The sequence below is a fragment of the Cornus florida genome, unplaced genomic scaffold, assembly GCF_030987335.1.
Source record: "Cornus florida cultivar Cherokee Brave unplaced genomic scaffold, ASM3098733v1 CherokeeBrave_3.0.0_Hap2_Chr11, whole genome shotgun sequence".
Classification (NCBI taxonomy): domain Eukaryota; kingdom Viridiplantae; phylum Streptophyta; class Magnoliopsida; order Cornales; family Cornaceae; genus Cornus; species Cornus florida.
The window spans coordinates 42,898,767-42,921,617 of NW_026775581.1; the positions used below are offsets into that span (position 1 = coordinate 42,898,767).

General features: G+C 34.6%; 1 protein-coding gene across 18 annotated transcripts in view; it reads left to right on the forward strand.

Moving 5' to 3' along the window:
• Positions 1-22,851, forward strand: part of LOC132286085 (putative disease resistance RPP13-like protein 1) — a 105,878-nt gene that overhangs the window by 78,887 nt on the left and 4,140 nt on the right. For 4 of the 18 annotated variants that reach the window (XM_059788346.1, XM_059788343.1, XM_059788345.1 and 1 more), the window contains exon 2: positions 21,742-22,384. In XM_059788346.1, coding sequence (XP_059644329.1) covers positions 21,742-22,384 — 643 coding nt within the window. Of the gene's footprint in view, positions 1-2,295; positions 2,412-2,687; positions 2,740-3,066; positions 3,217-5,008; positions 5,428-8,315; positions 8,591-9,168; positions 9,215-9,989; positions 11,079-18,096; positions 18,237-21,741; positions 22,446-22,851 lie in introns of those variants that run through there. The other 14 variants (XM_059788350.1, XM_059788352.1, XR_009472670.1 and 11 more) reach the window with 13 other exon arrangements.

The window sequence follows — 22,851 nt, forward strand, 5'->3', positions numbered from 1 at the left end:
TCATTTATAGCTCAACTCAAGCTCCCTTTATTAAATAAATTAGTTAAATTGTAATTCTATTCCAGAACTTGTTTAACAAAACAAGCTAATTGTAGCAGGGTGCTTCGGGATCTGACTTAAAAATTTAAGTTGTTGGACGGGTCTAACATCCAACCCATTTATACCCATTACCAAAGCGGCTCGAAATAATTTGAGGCCTTATGCAATAAATAAAAAGTGACACTTTAATAATATATTAATATTAAATAATATTTGTTTGAAAATGATCCTTCTTACTTTTATGAAATTAAAAATTACTAATTAGATTATTGTATTTAAGTTTGGTTAAAATATGCAAATATATGAAATATATATATATATGCACACAAATTTATAATAACAAAAGTTAATAAAATTAAAAAATAATTAAAGAAAAATAATAATAGAACTTGATTTAGAAAATCTCAATTCAATGTTCTTACAAATTCTTCAATAGAATAAAAATGGGTTCAAATTGAGAGTAATGAGTATTTAGTAGAGAAGAAAGAAAACTACAAAATTGTAATGAGAGAGGAGATAGACGACAGAGAGGAGAAAGTTTGTGATGAATGAAAAAGTAAATAAATAAATAAAAGATAAAAGCAAGAAAAAGAACATGAAAAAAAGAAAATTTAGTGTCGTGTAAAAAAATACCAAATGAGAGAGAGGGAAAAATAAAGTTATTTAAGAATATAAATATTTGGGACCAATATTAAGATTGAGAATTTTTTTTTATTTTATTATTTTTTTTTTAAGATTATAAATATTTGGGACCAATATTAAAATTATGTATCAGGAGGAGAGAGATAAAAATAAAAATAAAAAAAAAAAATCCATTTCCATGAATGGTTCAAATTACAAAGACAATTTAGCCACAATTTTGTAAAGAGGTATTGACTGCATGACTGGTACAAAGATCATATGGTTGGAAATAGTATGAAATCAATTCTTTTATTTATTTATTTTTTTACATGCGCAACCAACATACCATGACATATTTTTTGTTTTTTGTTTCTCACGACCAGGTTCAACTCCACCTCTCCATAAAGATGATGAGAAGATTATATTATTGAATTAGATGCTATTTAATAATTAAAGAGATCAAAATTATAAATAAGTTTGAATTTGAAATTAACAAATTTAATTAAAATTTTGAACTAATTTTTTTTTTTTTAAAAAAAAAATTTAAAATTCAAAGTATCTATTCAATGTAGGCAACATTAAATTTTTTTCAAAACTTGTTTTGCTAAGATCTTTGAACATTGACTTCGTCTAGAGTAATGGTTGGAATAGTAAAAGAGAAAAGAATAAAAAAAAAATAAAGAAGAAAGAATAATAATAGTTATGAAAGGAAAGAAAAATTCATTGTAGCAATCTGGTCTTGCATTGGTTGATTAATGAAATAAAAAAACATATTATTTATTATTATTGTATGGAGTAATATATTACAGTCTAGTAAAAGTGATTGCACTAATCAATTTTCGTATTTAATTAAAATTTTAATTTTTAGTAATTTCTTTTCGTATTTAATTCATTTTCTTTCTTTTTTTTTTTTTTTTTAATATTATTATTTCACCTTCATTTTTCTACACCCAAACCCACCCCAAGCTGAAAATACCACTTTTAAAAGCATCAAAATGCGCGCCCTCTTCAAATCCCACACACAAACCCTAACTAGACGCAGAGAGTTTTAGACACACACAGCTGGAGAAATCTTCCTCTGCAGAATTTATGGCGCTTTCGAGTTCAAGTACCGACGGAAAACGAGCTCCAACGCTTCAACTAAACAAGGCGAATAGCAATCAGTTCTTTGGTGTGCTGTTCGTCACTCTATAATTTCCATTTCAATCGTCGATTCTCAGATCAATCCTGAGTTTTGGATATAATTCTGTTAAAAGCACACATACCATATGTTTTTGAATCAGAATATGATATCAGATATATAATGTCGAAGATATATACACAAAAATACATATTATTACACTTTTATATCTTTTTGTAGTTTGCCTAATCTGTAGTGACAGTGTAAATTGGAAGCCGAGGCCCAAAAGTTCTATACAATTAAGTCTTGAGATTGTACGCGATTTTAGTTGTGTGATACTTTGATTGTTTTCCTTGAAAAATGAAGTGGTGGTGTTAATGTTAACTATCTAGTTGTCTTCATAGTTGATGTTTATTAAGGTTTACTAATATTATTGTGAGCTTTGTTAAACAGTTCTGTTATAGTTTATTGCAGTAGTAGAAATTGTTAATCACTATGTGCTTTTTTGGGTGTAGTATGGAGGGAATTCTTGTGGGGAGGTATTGCCGGTGCTTTTGGAGAAGGGATGATGCATCCGATTGATACCGTTAAAACACGGATTCAAAGTCAAGCTATTTTTGGTGGACACCAGGTATGCATTGTTTGGTGGTATTAATCATTCATCATATCATATGGAGATTAGAGTTAGGTTTTATGAAATTTATGATGGTAGATATAGTGTTTTTTTATATTTTCTTACTGAATTAATAAGACTAGTTATCCAACCTCTAATATTGGGACAAGACTTAAAATGAACTTGGGTTGAGTTTTTGAGTTATGAAACTACTCTTACCAAAGAATATACTTTTTCTTGTTTTTCTCCTTGTTGAGTGTTATTGACATGTTACTTTGTTACCATCAATACCAGAAAAGCATATTACAGATGGTCTGAACAGTCTGGGTTACTGATGGACTAAAAGGTACATCATCTTTCACTTGTTTAACATTCTGATTATGTAGATGACAGGTATTTTTATTTGTATATTGAATGTGTGCCCATAAACTATCATATCCACATTGGGAATTTTCATTTACGAAAGAAATTATTAGTAGCTCTTAGTCATTTTGGAGATGATACACCATTGAACATAAAGAACATGGCATTATGTCATATTTTCCACAATTGATGTGCATACCATCCGATATAATGGAACTTGAATAGCTGGGATTCCTTTTTGACTCTTCTTGTGTCTGCTCGTTTTCACATTTTATTTTTTATGTATTGTCTGAACTAATTTCATTGATAGGATTTTATAGAGGAATAGCTCCTGGGGTTACTGGGTCTCTTGCAACTGGAGCAACATATTTTGGTGTCATAGAGTCTACCAAGAAGTGGATTGAAGAATCACATCCAAACCTTAACGGCCACCGGGCAAATTTTATTGCTGGAGCTATTGGTAAGGTCTTTGCTCCCCCAGTACTCAATAAACTCTGATTCACATTTGATGTCGTTTAAGTTTCTGCTAACATTTGGTTTGCATGTACATTTGCGTGTCAAAGGAGGAAGATAAAATGATAAGATTTTTAGTTGTAGTTATTTTATAAAGTGAACTGCCATTACCTATGCTCAAACTCGTATCTATGGTGTAAACCAAGTGTTAATTATGTAAAATACAAATTAGAGGCTTCTCTGTGGGCAAGAATATATGAGCGTCATTCGGTTATATTGCTAGTGTTTACTTTATAAAATTTTGAACTTATAATATGACTCCAATTATAGCTTTATGTTGATCTGGTACATTAATTTATTGCATAAGTTCGTGAACTGAATTTAGCATGTTAAATATTTTCTATTTCGTTAAGATCATGCACACATTTCAAACTACACGACTAATATGTGTTCTGAAGGTTATATTTAAACAATATTAGACTGGTATAAAATTAAATAAATAAATAAAAAGTGGCCAACAGAAAAGATTGGGTGCTTCTTTTTTATTTTTTATTATTTTTAGTTTTTTACCTGTACTCTAGGAATGTGGAAAGAAATTAAGCTATTGTAATGAATAAATTTTATATGCTTTGTTTGGAATGGTTTAAAGATGATATTGTCCCTGATTGAATGCCTATGACTAATTGCTTTAGGTTTTTAATTTTATTAATGAATCACATATGATATATTCACGATATCATAAAGATTAACTTTGAAAGTTAAACATGGTACTGTTTTTGGTGCTCTAGCTTGTTGATTTTCAAGATACATCCTCTATTAATTTCAGGGCCTTAAAGTGTGCAAGTTTAGCTATTAATTTATAGATCTCCAGAGATTTTATGTTAATATTAGTCACACTTGAATATGAATGTAATTTGTTTAATTTCTAGTATATACGCTTGTCATTATAACTTAAATCAGTGTGATGCTGGCGTTCTTCTTGGTATAGATGCCAGTTGATTATTTTTTAATACTCTTCTGCCCATTGTTCTTTATGCTACACTTACATGAGGTTCATAGAGTTGGAAAGTGATTCTGTCTCCAATATGTTTTGTTGCATCCTTGATGTCTATTGTTTTCTGTTAAATCAACTACTTTCTTGTTTTCTCCATTTTTCACCAATCTTGGGTCACGATTCATTGATTCCTTCATGGGAACTGTATAGATAATCTTTTATATATTTATGTTTTCTGTGTTAAGCAACAGTTAAATCGACACAGCAAACGCAAATCCCAAAAGAGTACAATGTGGTCATGGTGTGGACATGGCGATATATAAATATAGATTCCTATGTGCATGCATTTATTATATAACTATAGGTCTTTGATAAAAGAAATTTTTTATTTTTATACTAAGAATTCCATAATGTGTAAGTTGGAACTCGAGAAAATATCATAAAGATTATTATATAATATATATCGTTACTGCGCAATAGCCTCAGTTAAATCACATGCTATCATATCTTTCCTAACTTTACCCATTTTAATTTTGGTCTTCCCTTACCATGTTACTCTTCCCTACTGGCGCACTTTGTGGCTTCTCTGCATGTCTAAACAATCTTGATCGATTTTCTCATTTTTTCTCTAATTGGTCCTACATCGACCAATTCACAAAAGTGTTTATTTTTTATTCTATCCTTTCTTATCTTGCCGCACAGTCATCTCAACATTCACATTTCTGGCACACTCACTTTATGTATATGTTGCCTTTTGCTGATATTCTTGGCTGTCGTACTGGTTCATTTCCCATTTCTTACTTAGGATTTCCTCTGGGAGCTCCTTCGAGGTGTGTGGGGATTTGGGATCCAGTGGTGGACAGATTTGAGAGAAGGTTGGCGGGTTGGAAGAAGCAGTATCTCTCCAAGGGCGGTAGGGTCAGAGCACCCTCTCTTGTCTTCCCACGTATTTTATCTCTCTTTTCCAGATTCCCTCTTCAGTTGCGGAAAGGATAGAGAGGTTGCAGCGTAATTTTCTGTGGGGGGGTGGAGGTGAAGAGTTTAAGTTTCATTTGGTGAGATGGGACCAAGTTTGCAGGCCAATTCGCAATGGTGGGTTAGGTCTCCGTAAATTGGTGCCCTTTAATAAGGCCCTCCTTGGGAAATGGTTGTGGAGGTTCGGGGTGGAGAGACATCGGCTTTGGAGGAGGGTTGTGGCATGTCGTTTTGGGCAAATGAGAGGAGGGTGGAGTTCTTTGGAAGTTAGAGATCCTTGGGGGGTGGGGGTTTGGAAATTTATTCGGAAGGGTTGGGATGATTTTTCCAAGCACATTCGGTTTCGTCTCAGAGATGGGAGGAGGATTCGCTTCTGGGAGGATGTGTGGTGTGGAGATGTGCCTCTTGCCCTCGCCTTTCCTCAGCTTTACAGGATTGTTATGGATAAGCAGGTCATGGTGGTTAACTGTTATCATCTTGATAATAGAAGACTGGTTTGGGATGTTCGATTCAAGCGTTCCTTTCAGGATTGGGAGATCGAGGAGGTCATTCGTTTCTTGGAGTTGTTATATCGCCAGAGGATTGTGGAGGAGGATTCGGATTGTTGGTCTTGGATTGCAAACTCTCAGGGGCGCTTTGAGGTGAGGTCTTTCTTCAAGTGCCTCTCTTTTGTTCCTGGAGTTCGTTTCCCTTGGAAGTCTGTTTGGCGATCCAAGGCTCCTCTTAAGGTGGCTTTCTTTGTGTGAACTTCGGTCCTGGGTAGGATTTTAACCCAGGATAATCTGAGAAGGAGAAGTCAGGTGGTGGTCAACCGTTGCTCTATGTGTCTTAGTGATGAGGAGTTTGTGAATCACCTTCTTATTCATTGCCTTTTGGCTAGAGAGTGTTGGGTTTTGATGCTTGGCTTATTTGGTGTTTCTTGGGTTATGCCTGGATCTGCTAGAGGGTTGATTGAGGCGTGGAGAGGTTGCCCTGTGGGGGCTCTCAGTCAGGATGCGTAGAGGGCTACGCCGCTTTGTGTGTGGTGGTGTTTATGGCTTGAAAGGAATAGGAGATTCTTTGAAGGAAAGGCTTTGTCGATTTCGGTGCTTAAATTCTCGATTATTTCTACTCTTTTTTGTTGGGTTTCAAGAAGAGATCATTGTTCTTTGGAGGAAGTAGTTGATTTTTTAGCCTCTTTGAAGGCTTGAGGCCTTTGTGGTCTTTTGTATTTGCTTGGGTTCCGCTCCCCTTCTGAGCGTTTTTTTTATAAATTTTTACTTATCAAAAAAAAAAAAAAAAAAAAAAAAAGATTCTATCCCATAAAGCACAACTGGTCTAATAGCTGTTTTATAGAACTTAACTTTCAATCTTAGCTGGATACGCCAATCAGACAACATACTAGGTGCATTCCTTCATTTAACCCATCCTGCCTTGATTATGTGATTAACTTCATCTCCAATTTTTCCTTCATTATGAATAATTGAGCCTAAATAACAATATTGTTTACTTTTTGTACTTTTGGAACCTCAATCTTCACCGCATTCCTATTTGTATTTCTGGATTTACTAAAGTACTCCATATATTCATTTTTGTTTCTACTTGTCTTAAGACACTTTTAATTCTAGAGCTTTATCCAAACCTTTAATGTTAGAAATTTAATTCTTCTCTAGTTTCATCAATTAAAACAATATCATCAGCAAATAACTTATACCATGGTATCTCATCATGAATGCGTCTTGTTAGTGCATCCATAACCAAGGCAAGAAGATATAGGTTTAATGTTGGCCATTAATGTAAGCCTACAATAATTGGAAATTAATTTATTTCTCCCAGAGTCATTCCAACTACAGTTACACATCTATCATACATGTCTTTCATTGTGTCAATATATCCTTTTGTAATTCCATTCTCTTCTAAAATCCTTCATATTACATTTCTAGGTACCATATCACAGGCTTTTTCTAAATCAGTGGAAACCATATGAAGATCTCTCTCTCTCTCTCTCTTATCTATGCCATAAGTATATAGCCTCAATAGTTGACCTATTTGGTATATTTAAATTGGTTTTCTAACATTTCTGCTATCCGTCTTGGTTGTTCTATCACTCTCTCTCAAAGGTATATGGTATGACATTAATCTAATACTACAATAATTAATACAATTTTGCATATCCTCTTTGTTTATTTACACATGTATTAAAATACTTTTGCACTGCTCATCAGGCATTTTCTTAGTTGCTATTGTCTTATTAAACATTTTCTTAGCCAAGACACGCCATCAACCCCTAGACATTTCCAAACCTCAATAGGGATGCCATGTGGTCCTAAACCTAAAGCCTCTGATGATTTCATCTCCCTTAATACATTTTTAATCTCGCACTCCTTGGCCCTACGAAAAAATATGTTATCCTAACGTTATTATATTCTTCTAAGTCTAAACTTCGTTGATGATTTTTATTTAACAATTTCTCAATGCAGCTTTTCCATCTTTCTTTAATTTCGTTATATTTTACTAAAGCCCTTAATCTTCACTCTTAATGCATTTAAATGGTGACTATATTGTTAATTTGTTACTGGTGTCTTGTTATATTTTGTCATTATAATTATATTATCTTCCCATATTAGGTAGTGCTCATTGCATGCTTGACTCTTGTTGCTATATATACGATCTCTTTGGGGGAAAAAAAGAAAGTAAGATTGGACTCTAAGGTGTCTTAATCTTGTTTCCAACAATGTCTGAGATTTCTACTTGTAGACCTTAGTATGTGTTTCTGCCACACAAACAATTATTTAGAAGTGTCTAAGATGTGTCAGATAGTGTAGAAATTATGACATTTATTGTAAAACTCTTGACACGTTCATGAGATTTCAAAGATGCGTCTAGGAGTTATTTGCCAGGAAAAAGACGTGTCTAGGAGTGTTTGTAAAGTATCAGTGTCCGACATGTATTGAACACACACTGCACATTCATAGAAGTTGTTCATGCTTCTGAGTGAATGCTCCTCAGTGAACAGTCATAATGATTCATCGTATGTATAAGTTTTCCAGTTAACTACCATGTTTACATCAGTACCATTGTTGTATCATGTCTTTATAAAAATAAGGCAAGCACTTTTAGTAACAAAACTAGCAATACAAATGATCTTGGATTATCAGGTGTTACCGTGTTGGCATGCCTCAGAGCACTCAATTCCCATCGTTTTTCCTCCATGCATTTCAGGAGACACACTTGGCTCTTTTGTATATGTTCCGCGTGAAGTGATGAAGCAACGCATGCAGGTTCAAAGCACAAAAAAGTATTGGAGTTCTGTTGTCCTGAAAGACAATGCGTGCATGAAACCTGGCATGCAAATGTATGGTTACTATTCAGGAATGTTTCTGGCTGGTTCTTTAATATGGAAGGAACAGGGGCTAAAGGGATTATACGCAGGGTATATTTGATATCACTCCCCAATCCTTAATCTCTTTTTACCGTGATCTTTATTTGAACACATTAATACCATAGATTGTCAAGAAGAATCTTTTGACTCGATATTCTTCATGCTGCACTGATGACCAATTCTGAATAATACTTTTTTGTCTTGAATCTAGAGGACTATGATAAGCAAAAGTACTCTTTAGATTTGTAAACCAAACATCCATTCACTCCCTCTCCTCCTCTCTTTTTTCTCTGCATTATAGACAATTCCCAAGGGACAGTCATGAATAAATGGATTTTTGTAAATCATCAAAATTTCACTATTTTGCTAATAGGTGCCATGTGAACAAGCAAGATTAAGACTGGAAATCCTATTACGGAAAACTAATGTCGTTATGCCCTTGGATATGCATTTATAAAAGTTGAACTAGAAGCATGGAGTTCTTGCAATTGGTCTCATTATGACTTTATTGTTTTTTCTTTCCCCGTGGCCTATACATAACGTTGCATCGGTATAAATTGTTTCATGTAGTTTCTTCTTTGAATTTGTTGGCTTATGTGCATCATTTTCTTTTTCATTTTTTTGGGCAGATACTGGTCTACACTTGCAAGGGATGTGCCATTTGCTGGTCTAATGGTGTTTAAATTTATGAGCTTTGCAGTTTCTTGCTAATAATCATCAATTGACTTGTCTATTCATTGAATTAATTGTAGTGTTCTCACAGTGCATGCTACATATTACGTGTTTCCAAGCTACAGTGATTTTTGCAATCTAAGCTATTCTTGGTTTTGGACTAATAGTCCTTTTTGAAAATTTGAAGACTCACATCTTTCGAACAATCATTGGTCTCAACTCTCAAATCCAAGATTGTCTGAGAATTCCTGCTTTATCTTTGCCTTTTTGTTCTTTTAATATATTATTTGCCTCTTGGGCTGCAGTAGAAACCAGAATTAATAAAAAATTGGGATGCCGGCTGATTGGTAATTCTGGCCTTTTTGATCATTAGATCTGATTTGGGAAAAATAGTCGTCAATGGCATTGCTATAACTGGGGCTTCTTTGCTTCCATTCTAATGGCTACATTGTCTTTTTCTTTGTCGTTGTTGTCATCATCAAAATTGCAATCATTCTTGCTCAGATATCAGTTGGGCTTCTATGTTCTGATTTCTTGCTTTCATCGTTGTGTTGTCATCGTCGTCATTGTTCTCGTTCTTGCTCAGATATCAGTTGGGCTTCTATGTTCTGATTTCTTGCTTTCATTGTTGTCGTTGTCATTGTCCTTATAATAGTAATAATGGTGATTATGATGCTCTAACATCTAAATTACAACTATTCTTACTCAAATACTCAATTGGGTTTCTGTGTTTTCATTTCTTGTTTATGCATTTATTTGGGGGTCGGACACTTTGCAGGTCACCTTTTACGAGGCCCTAAAAGATCTGACGGAATATGGGAAACGAAAATGGATGCTTAACCCAGATTACCATGTTAATAGTTCTCTTGAGGGGCTCTTGTTGGGAGGATTAGCCGGTGGTATGTGTCTTTTCTATGTTGCTTACTATGTAGAATGGTTACCTAGCACTGGTCCTGCCTATGTGTAGTATTGGAAGGTGATGACTGGATACAGACCTAATCTTTGCTATTATTTTGCTAAAAGTGATTGCTCTCAGACTTGTGATATATATCCATATTAATTGAAATTTCACACATTCAAAAGGGATGGGAACAAAGTAGTCCTAACGTGCTTGGTTAGAGATTTTGCCAATTTTAAGTTTGAGGCTGTTAGAATTGGCTGAGGTTTTATTATATACATTTGGTCATTGGCTTGTGTTTTTGGTTGAGAAGACAAAGCACAGGTGATTCTAGATCTAATATAGTTGTACACTCTTTATGGTACAATGGCTGGTTGGATGCATTTCATAGGATATGGACGACTGAAGGCACAAGGGGAATGTTCCGAGGTAGCATCCCCAGAATTATATGGTATGTTCCAGCCTCTGCTCTTACGGTCATGGCTGTGGAGTTCCTCAGGGACCATTTCAACGAGGCATTAAACGACGGTAATAAGCAGAAAGTTGCAAGCTTATCAACAACCGACAAAAAGAAGTCTTGCTTGCAAGAGGTGTCTTAAAGAACTACAGAATTACAATTTTTATCTTTTCTTTGGTCGATCGAGCGGAAACATAAAGGCAAAGAGAATGTATCTTGAGATAAACCTTCAAGGGATGTAGTTTCTTGACAGTGGCTTTGTTCGAATACGACCAAGCTAATCATCTAGTCCATATAGTGATGGAATTTCACAGATTCGAAGGACACAACGAATTGTATTTGTCTGATGAAAACCTCAGCTACGTTGAATCAACGTATCGGGATCATTGGATTTGGCTTTGAAAAGTCTCCCTTGTTACACATGTAGAATTCGAACACAAGCAATAATCGATTTTTTTTTATCTTGTAGAAAATAAAAAATAAAAAATAAAAAATTCATCATGTTTTGGTCCTGTTTTGTCATTTGTTATTTTCTGTATTAATGAATTTCCAGATAATGGTTTATTATACTATTAATAGTGATATTTAGGAAAATTTTATTCATTTGGTGGAAAAAATGAAACATTATGGCTTGTTGAAATCCATGCTTTTAGTTTTCAGTTGAACATGAACATAAAATGTATTCCATAGGTGATGCTTATTTTCTTTTTTTGCCTCCAAGCTTGGTCCTTTTAGTGCTTAGAAGGAATATAACAACATTGAAAACTTAACCCCAAGGGATTGGTTTAGTGGTAAAATCACTTGGGCTTTCGGACACAGGAGGAAAAAAAACAAAAGAAGGTACATCACTGTGTCCCCAAAAAAAAAAAAAAAAAAAAAATGTATCACTTGGTCATCTACCTATTTATTCAATACGCTCTCTAAATTGTTTCAAATTCGATGTAATTAGTATTTTATTTATTTAAATTGTTTCATAAATGCATGTGATTTTGGAGGGGTGTAATTAGTTTGGGGCTAAACAAATCTTTACATATTCTTAAATTTCATCCTTTTAAGCCTGGTAATTTTCATTTCTCAAATTTTTAGTTCCAAGCCCAATCACTTATATAATAAATATACGATTATCACCACTAATAAGCAATTGTAACAATAAATGTAGCCAAGATTATTGAAAAAGAATTACAACAAAATATTTTTCAACATTTACCGAATTATTATTTTTTAATTTACCCAAAAAAAAAAAAAAAAAAAAAAAGGCGTTTCAACCTCCCAAATAATTTTATAACTGACAAGTTTATGATTGTATTTGTTGAAAAGTTTTTATCTTGTAAAACACAAAGTTGCAAAAACATGTTTCTTTGTGTGTGTTGGGTTTTAAGATCAAACACGTGTTTTATTTTGTATGGGCCTTTGTACAATTATTTAAAGATAGACATGCAATAACTAAAAAAAAAAAAAAGGTATAATGAGTGGGGAGTTTAAATATCTTATATTATTAGGTTTTGGAATTTTTTTTAGATGTGTTGAGTAATTATGAAAATATAGTATTTGATTTGCTTTGACCTAAGAAGCACATACACTTTTACGAAGTGTTGTGTCCCACGCTATGTCTGACACTAATTTTTCGACACTAATTTTTCATAGACACTTCCAAACACATGTCCAACACTTTATAGCTTTGTCCATTATTTAAAAATAAATTTTATAATTTCAAAGACTTGACTTACACATCTTCGATACTTGGTGACACTCCCAACACATCCTATACTAAAATTAATATAATGAACATAAATTAAAGTGGTTTAATTTATAAATAACAAAAATAAAACTATAATGTTCCCAGGGTTATAGCAATGTCGTCAGGAATTTTGAAGGTAAGTCCTTGAGGTCTCACTTTCGAATCACACTCCTAACTTGAATGATGCGTATTGTGGGACCGATACATATGTTCTGAGAAAAAAAATAATAATAAAAAAACAAAACTATAATGAAAAAATAGAATAATAATATTATATATAGTATAATATATTCTTTTTGATGTTCGAATAATGATATTTTCTAACTCAAGTAACTTTAGTATTGAAATTATAAATTAATTAAAATTTTATGATTGCCTCAATCAATAGAAATATATACTGTCTGATGTAACTAATAAAATCAATTTACCACATACAAATATTCTGTTTAATGGGTAATGATCTGTTGATCATCGGTGAGTAAACAATTCGTTTGCATCATAAATAATAACTATTAAATATAAAAAGAGTAGTTACTAGAAAAACAAAGCAATCGCATTCAACAATCATTCATGCATTATGTGTATAAATTTATGCTCATGAGCGAGCAAGAGATCAATTTTATCGTAACAAATAAAATCAATCATTACAATATTTTTGTGTTGTTAATGATATTATTTACCACCCTACATATGTACTGTTTAACATCATTAACTAATAAATAATCTGGCATTACCACCTCAAATTATGATATATTCAATTTTAATATGGATATAGATGTGATAGGCCTAACTGAGTTGAAATGTTGGACAATATGGGGCCTTGGATATGGGGATAAACGACAACAATATTTCTGAGGCAGATACTTACCATTACTTATAAATTAGGAATGTAATAAAAAAAAATAATAAAGAGGGTGGCTGAATTTTTTTTATTTATTTATTACTTTTTTAATTCCATAATTATAGACTTCATATGTATTTATAATTAGACCACCTATCAGAAGAATCACTTACTCACACACTAGTGAGTAGGTGAGTACATAATATTAAATGTTTGAAGTATATGTTTCAATTTTTAGTGAGTAGGTGAGTATATAATATTAAATGGTTGGTGTATATGTTTCTCTTTTTAGTTACAAGTTGCAACAATATATTTTTTATTTTTATTTTTTATAATTATAACTTTTCTAAGTGTTTAATTTTGAAAAGAAAAAAAAAAAGAGAGTATATTTCTTTCGTTGTAAATTAAGTGTCAGTCTTTAAAAATTGTCTTTAAATTTGTAACTCTAATAATTTTTAAAGATGGACATTTAATTCTAGAGTAATCAAAATCATGACAGCAAAGCAAAAGCATACAATAAGAAAATGAGTGATGGAGATCAAATATTGATATTAGTCGTGTCAGTGATTCAGTGAATGATTAATACTTTACTTTTTTCATGTGCTCTCAATTATTTTCTCCTACTTTACTGTATTGTGGCCAACACTTTTCAACATCCCTATCTTTTGGTAAAGCATGTGCAAAGACTTTTGAATATTCTAATCAACCCACTTGTGCTTTTACGCTGGGTTTGAATTTGAGTAGTTGCATAAATCAATTGGATCATCATATTGCTCAATATTTCAAAAAACTTACCCGTCTCTTTCTTCCTTCATTTCTTGCTTTGATTTCACAAGCGATCTATCCATGGAGGTTGCCGGGATTTTTCTGGGGCCGATGTTTGAGGTGTTGCTTGACAAGCTAGTCTCTCTCATTTCTCACTTTTTTGCTATGTCAAGAAAAGTCAACAAATAGGCCTCGACCCCAAAAAATAAAAGTCGTCAAAATACTTTCAAACGGACAAAACATGTGAAAGTAAAAATACCGGTATAAAATATATTGAATAACAAAATTAACGGCGTCGAAAAATAATCCGGAGTTGAAAAATCCGTCTCGGACCCGCATGGTGAAGTCCCGAGTAAAAAATCTAAAAATAAATAAAATAGTTCAAAATGCATTTCTAAGAGTCCAGAATTTGAAAAAAAGTTAAAAAGAATCCCGAGAACCCTGTACACATATCCCAATGCCATAAAAATAAAAGAAAAAGAAAATAAAAAAAATCGAAAAAAGGACCGGTCTCCACAGGTGCGTTTGTGGAGTACATTACTTTTTTTAAATGTATATGATACGTTGTGGGATTATTAATAATTTTTGGGAGGCACTTGGGACCTTTGTTACTTTGAGAATCTGAGAGTTTGGCGCTCGCGGGTGAGCTCGGGCTTCCCAATTTATAGTGGCAGCTTAGGTAGTTCCTTGCAGGTTAGTAGTCCAAAAATAGTTATTTTTTTGGTGCATGTAGTGCCCATGATTGGGGGTGTGTGAGCGTCCAAATTATTCCTATTATGTGATTTTGTATTTGATTTCCAAGTTGACATCCATGTATAGTTGTAACTTGGCTCTTTCGGATTTAATGTATATATATCTTGCGTTGTGTATATACTTGAAATGATCCTATGATTATTGATTCAATTATTAGTTCTCGGATGTTTTTTTAGAATTTTCATTGAATTAGACGTTTAGGTGGTATGCTCCATGCTTGTATAGTAGGTGCTATACAAGCGAGGACAAAAAAAATATAGTTTAATGCATTTTCCTACGAAGTAACTTAAATTACTCACCCTTGTTGATTTAACATTTTTCAGATAAGAACGTACTCTATTTGAACGCACCTCCATCTTAGCTTGGATTTGCTTAGCTTACTCTTTTCAACTATTTTGGATGACATTTACATGTTATGTGTTAAGTATGCTCTTTTTGTATTAATCTTGGAAATGTAATAATATGGATTTGTGTATTTTGAGAAGGAAAATGGCGTGGGAACTCGTCCTTGTCTTTTGAAGTCCTTGAGTGATTTCCTCTTCTTCTCTTCTCTTTTGTAAAACATGGATAAATGTTGTAATGAGGCGAAAAGGTCATTTTAATGCTAATAAATGAATTTCCATCTTTTAATGCATACTTTCATGTTCAATGCATACATCATTTGGCTCACAATTGTTCTTGTCATGTTCTTTTTGCCATGAGTTGGTTTTTCCCTGCATTTTTGACAATTTGGACATCATTGGTACTCATAAGTTTGATATATGTAGAATCCATGGTCATGGTACCTTGAGAGGACCTTTTTTTCAGCTCACAGGAAGTTTCGATCGACTTGTGATATAAGTCAGCCGATCGACAGACTATTTTTGGCTCGGACAAAGAGTGTACTAGCTGAAAGACACGTTTCAGTCGGCTGACACATGCCGTCAGTCGACTGAAAGTGCAGTTTCAGCTGGTTGATCCTCCTAGAAGTTTTCCCTTTTTAGTTTTTAAGGACAACTTTGATTTGCCGACTTCTGATAGCCATATCTCATTCATTTCTAATCTAAATTAGGTCATTCTTAAATCCATTTTGAACGTCTTGAAGTTAGCTTTCCATTGATACCAACCTCATTCAAAAAATCCAACTACAGTGAGACTTATGTTTGTTTTTATGAGACAATTTTGTGATAGCTCGTAATTAGAGAATGCCGTTTTGTGACAACCATTTCTCTAGATCTTAGAATCTTGTTTAATGTTCACATATGCCTATTTTTATATTAATGGACTTTATTTGACTAATCATTCATGATCACATTAGACATGTGGGCTAATGTGGGTTTTGGCTTCCGCATTCGGGTCTGGTTTTGAATCGGGTTAGACATTTTTGGTTAATGCACCTAATAATGAAATTTGGTACGTTACAAGTATATAATATTAAATGTTTAAAGTATATGTCTCTTTTGGCCTATCACAAGTTACAACAATAGACTTTATTTTTAAATTGTAACTTTCCAAGAGATTAATTTTGAAATAGAATAAAAATATTGCAATTCTCATACTACAAGTTAATTTTTAATGAACAATTATTTAGATTAGCATTGTTTGAGAATTTTTACAAATAATTGAGTTATTTGGTAAAAAATATTATATAAAAGAAATGTCTTTCTATAATCTTAATTTGGGAGAAATTATTATATGATTTAGAGATCATTAATCGTGCGGATCTATAATTCATGTTAACAAAAAGCTAATTAAAACTTACACCATTATGATGTATTTATTAATGTGTCCCAAATCATGTAATAAATTTTTTTTAAAGAAGGTGTTATTGGAGCTCCACAAATTGTACCTACACTCCTTATTCTTATTACATAAACTGACAAAAAGGACCTTGCGCCCCCTTCTCAAACAGATCACAATCCCTCCAGTCTTCTCTTTGATTTTTCCTCTCCGATCAATACTAACCAGCAACTGAATCCAATCTCTCCCAAATAAAATTAATTTGACTCCTTATCTTCCTAGTTTATTTTTATTTTTATTTTATTTTACGCACAATTATCATATTAGTCTAAATCAATTAAAAAATTAGACACAAGTTTTGGCTACTTCATTTTTGTTCATATGATTAAGATATATCAGTATAAAACAACCCCAATTCAACAAATTCAACACACGAAATCTACAAATATAATTAAAACTCTACCGTCTTATTCTTTCTTTATTTTTATTTATTTATTTTGGATATGTAAAACGCTCTCTTTTTTATATCCAAATGAAAAACTATTCGTGCCAAGCATGTGAAGTTTGAAGGAGAGGAAAGTAGTGTATAGTTGGCCATGGAGTTAAAAAGGGAAAGAAGAACAAAGAGAGATAATAAGAAAAAAATTATGAAAGAAAAAAAGAGTTTATCTTTTGAAAATTCGTGACTCCCTCAAGTTAAAAATTAAACTTTATTATATTTTAAAATGTCTTTGAATGTCATAGGTGTTTTTTTTATTAGGTATTTTATATTTATGTGAGTTTTTTATTAGAGTTAGTGGGGGACACGAGAGTTATAACTAGTAATGATCATGTTAGTGGAAGTTTTGCCCACAAAATGCTATGTTAGGGGGTGTTAATTTTGATTTACATTTATATTTTGAAGTTTATATAAATACATGTATTGTACTTATTTTTAATTAAGTGAAATAAAAAATATATTTTTTTTTATATTTTTATTCTCTTTCAAATAATGCAGTGTTACGTGTGTAACTGGTTATTATTTTTAACAAAGTAATATCGTAACAAAGTCAAAGAGTGGTATAAGAAAAAAAAGCCAACACTCAATAATCATGATTTTTCAAAAAGAGACTCCTTATTATGATTAATATTTTGATTTTACTGACATAAGAATGGAGCGGAAAAGAGACATTTGTGGAGCTCAATTACGATCAAGATAATATGCTATCAAAATCATGACAGCAGAGCAAAAGTACTCTCTAAAAATGAGCGATGGAGATCAAATATTGATGCTTTACTTGTCTGCTTTTCAATCACCTATACTTTTTTCATGTGCTCTGAATTATTTTCTCCTACTTTCCTGTATTGTGGCCGACACTTTTCAATATCTCCAAAAATTTTGAATATTCTAATCAACCCACTTGTGCTCTGCTCTTGGTTTGACTTTGAATAGTAGCAGAACCCAATTCGATCATCATATTGCTCAATAGTTCACAAACTTACCCTTCTCTTTCTTCCTTCATTTCTTGCTTTGATTTCACAGTCCATCGATCCATGGAGGTTGCCGGGATTTTACTGGGGCCGATAATTGAGGTGCTGCTTGACAAGCTGGTCTCTCGCACGGTCTCAAACCACGCCCGTCGCCAGGGAATTGATCGTCAGCTGAAGAAGTTGGAGAAAATGTTGCCAGACATTCGTTCTGTTCTCGCCGACGCTGAGGAGAAGCAAACCACAAACGATCGAGTCAAATCGTGGATGGAGGATCTCAGCGACTTAGCTTACGATTTGGATGATTTGCTGGACGACTTACATACCGAAGCTTTGCGACTCGAGCTGATCATGCCGGAATCTCAAGCTAGCAGCAGTACTAGTAAGGTAAGAAAGCTACTCATCCCAACTTGTTGCACTACCTTCACTAGTAGTAGTACTCCTCCTAGTTCTGTTAAGCTTGATCACAATATGATGTCCAAAGTAGAGGAAATCACCACCAGATTAGAAGATATTGAAGCCCGAAAGAATAGTCTGGATTTGAAAGAGAATGTTGGAGGGATTAAGTCCAACAAAGTTAGAGAAAGATGGGAAACGACTTCTTTGGTCAAAATATCTGATGTTTATGGCAGAGAAGGAGATAAAATGGCTATCATCGAGTTGTTGTTGAGGGATGAAGCTCATGTTTCTGTCATTCCCATTGTGGGCATGGGAGGAATTGGTAAGACGACTCTCGCGCAGTTGGTCTACGACGACAAACTTATAGAGGGTCGTTTTCATCCCAAGGCATGGGTTTGTGTTTCAGACGATTTTGATGTGGTTAGAGTGAGTGAGACACTACTAACTCAGGTCACTTCACAAACTCATAACTTTAAGGATCTAGATACACTTCAACGTAAACTAATGGAGAACCTGTCGGGGAAGAAATTTCTTCTTGTTTTGGATGATGTTTGGAACGAGAAGTATGAAGACTGGGAGCTCCTGCAACGTCCTTTTATGTTTGGGGCACCCGGAAGCAAAATTGTTATCACAACTCGCCATGGAGCCGTTGCATCAACCATGAGTCTGTCTCCAACTTACCCTCTAAATGAGCTTTCGAAAGATGACTGTTTATCTTTATTTGCTTATCATGCACTGGGGAGAGCAAACTTTGATGCACATCCGGGTTTGAAAGGTGTTGGTGAGCAAATAGTGTTGAAATGCAAAGGCTTGCCTTTGGCAGCAAAAACACTAGGAGGCCTCTTGCGCAACAAACCACGACAAAGAGACTGGGAGAATATATTGAACAGCAAGATATGGGATTTACCTGAACAAAAAAGTGGTATTCTTCCCGCTCTTAGATTGAGCTATCATCATCTCCCATCTCATTTGAAGCAGTGTTTTGCTTACTGTGCAATATTTCCAAAAGACTACGAATTTGACAAGGATGAGCTAGTTCTGTTGTGGATGGGGGTAGGTCTTTTGCAACTATCAAAAGAAAAGAAGCCCATGGAAGATTTTGGTGATGAATGTTTTGATGATCTATTATCAAGGTCATTTTTTCAACAATTAGGTGGTAATAAATCACGGTTTGTGATGCATGACCTTTTAAACGATCTAGCTCTACACGTTGTTGGGGATATATGCTTTCGGCTGGAAAAGGTGGAGGGTGATATGCAATTTGAAATTCCTAAACGAGCTCGGTACTTCTCATATATTCGTCAAAGGTATGAAGTCCTTCACAAGTTCAAGCCTCTTTGCAAAGTGCAACATTTGCGAACTTTTCTACCGTTGCCGGGCCCGTATGTACAATACTACTTAGCAAACAAGGTTCTACTTGATTTACTCACAAAGTTACAATGCCTGAGGGTGTTATATTTGTCTAATTATGCCATAACGAAGTTACCAAACTCGATTGGTGATTTGAAACATCTAAGATATCTTAATTTATCTTGGACTTTAATTAGACAATTACCTGCATCAGTGAGTACCCTCTACAATTTGCAAACGTTGTTATTGCGTGGTTGTCGTGATCTTTGTATGTTGCCCCCAAACATTGGGAATTTAATTAACCTACATCATCTTGACATTACTAATACTCCACAATTACAAGAGATATCCTCAGGGATCGGTAAATTGACCAATCTGCAAACACTGTCGAAGTTCGCTGTGGGCGAAAATAATGAGCCAGGATTAAAGGAATTGAGGAATTTGAGGCTCTTGCGGAGAAGTATTTCTATTACAAAGTTGCAAAATGTAATGGACGTTCAAGATGCAAATGAGGCGAATTTAAAGGCTAAGCAATACATTGAAGAACTAGAGTTGGCATGGGATAGTGAGTTCAATGATGTTCAAAAAGAAAACCTTGTATTGGACGTGCTCGACAAGCTACAACCCCACAAAAACATAAAAGGACTCACAATTAAGTTCTACAGGGGCATAAATTTTCCAAGTTGGATAGGTCATTCATTATTCTCTGAAATGATGAAGTTGACTCTTTTAGGATGTAGAAAATGCAGATCTTTACCACCACTCGGGCAACTACCCATGCTCAAAGAGCTACGCATTGAAGGTATGCATGAAGTACAAACTTTGGGGGTTGACTTCGGACATCCTTTTCCATCACTCGAGAGACTGATATTTGAGGACATGCCATCATGGAAAGAATGGTCATGTTCTATAGGCGTTGAAGAAGGTGCAAGACAGTTCCCTTGCCTCCGTGAGCTCACCATATGTGGTTGTCCCAATTTGATTCAGGTGTCACTTTTGAGGCTTCCATCACTTCAAAAATTAGAATTGGAACAATGTCATGAGTTGGCGCTAAAAGGTATAGTTGATTTGACCTCACTAATCAGCTTGACAGCTAAGAATATTATAGGGCTATCTCGGCTCGATGAAGCATTATTGCAGTCATTGGTAGCACTTGAAAGTCTTGTGTTCAGAGAATGCAACCAACTGATGGCTTTATGGAAAAACGGCGGGAGGGTTACACACAGAAATAATCTTGTCCGTCTACAGAGACTGAGTATTTCATCATGCCCCCAACTTGTTTCCCTTGGAGAAGAATTAGATGATGAAGAGCTGCCTTGCATTAATCTTGAGGAATTGGATATAGAAGATTGCGTGAATCTTGAGAAGTTGCCAAATGATTTGAATAAGCTGTCGTCTCTCACATCCTTGAAGATTAAGGGGTGTTCAAAACTTGTGTGCTTTCCAAAGACTGGTGTTCCGCCCATACTTAAAAAACTTCGGATGGAGGAGTGCAATGCGTTGAAGTCCCTCCCTGATGGCATCTCTGGTCTTGAAAAGTTGAAAATTGAAGGATGTTCATCATTGACGTCCTGGCCCACCATCACATTACCCACTGCCCTTAAGAGGCTTCATATTCGTGAATGCATGAATTTGGATTACTTCGGGAAGGTTTCGGAGACCACGATGGTGCAGCAGCAGCAGGAGGAGGACTACTATAACAACATTAATATTAATATGTCATCATCACTTGAAGAGTTAAGCATCTACAATTGGGCGAAGGTTGGAATGCTACTACTTGATGTTGGGGGGTGCGTTAATAATAAAAACAATAATTTCGCTAGTCTCCTTATGCTCAAGATATATAATTGCGATGTTGTGGAGTCCTTGTCGTTTCCAGAAAGAGCCTTACCCAACCTCAATTATCTTGATATAGACGGTTGCGTGAATCTCCGATCCTTGGCTGCTACGACCAACAACATTCTTCAAAGCCTCGAAGCCCTTTATATCTGGAATTGTCCTTGTCTTGAGTCTATGCCGGAAAGAGGAGGCCGCTTGTCCACCCCCAACCTCAGACGGCTTGGTATCAAAGATTGTTCAAATCTGAGGTGCTTGCCATTTTTTGATCAGAATCTTCAAAGCCTCGAATCCATCGACATAGAAGGTTGTCCATGTCTTGAATCTATTCCAGAAAGTGGAGTCTGCTTGTCCACCCCGAACCTCAGACGGCTTTATATCATAAATTGTTCAAATCTGAGGTGGTTGCCATTTTTTGATCAGAATCTTCAAAGTCTCGAATCCATAAAAATAGATGGTTGTCGATGTCTTGAGTCCTTTCCTCAAGGGAATTTGAATTTGGCCCCCAACCTAATTGAGCTTACTATACGTACTCGCGGGCAAGTACTGAAGCCATTGGCAGAGTGGGGTCTGCACAGACTCACCTCTCTTCAGAAATTCAGAATTAAAGGTGGATATCCAGAGCTGGTCTCCTTTCCATTTCCTGAAGAAGATGACAAGTCCCGTCCACTTCCTGCAAGTCTAACCACATTATGGATTGAAGATCTTCCAAATCTGGAATCCATATCATCATCATCATCCAAAGGCAGTGGCGGTTCCCTCCAAAATCTCACCTCTCTTCGACATCTAAGTATCAGTGATTGCCCTAAGCTTCGATCCTTGCCCAAGGAAGGCCTGCCTTCCACCCTTCAAAGTCTTCATCTAATCCAATGTCCACTCCTTGAAGAACGGTGCTTGGAGGACCAAGGTGACTACTGGCCCAACATTGCCCACATCCCCGACGTCTATACAGATACCAGTCACATCAAGACTTGAGCTTACTATTCGTCTATATGTTTTTCTTTCCGTGAGGTAAACCAAGCTCTTGTGTTTGATTTTCTACACTACTCTCGTGGCTCTTCTTATCTTATATATATATATATATATATATGTGTACGCTCATCACCATATACGTAACACATGCATCAAACTGAGCCACGTTCTACTACTTTTTTCTTCTTGTTGTGCTCCCCGTTGACACGGGTGTTCTATTACATATTCTCTTCTAAAATTAACAATATCTATATATACGTGCTCAATTGAATTTGAGGTGGAATTTATTTCTTCGTTGTACTTGGGAAATTTTCTTACTTGAAGACGACTATTTAGTAAGGGTGACAATTTAAGCCCAAATTTATTAAAGCGGTCTAAATTCGTTCATTAAAATTAAATAATTTGGGTAATTAAAATTAAATAATTTAAATGAGTAGGTCAATAA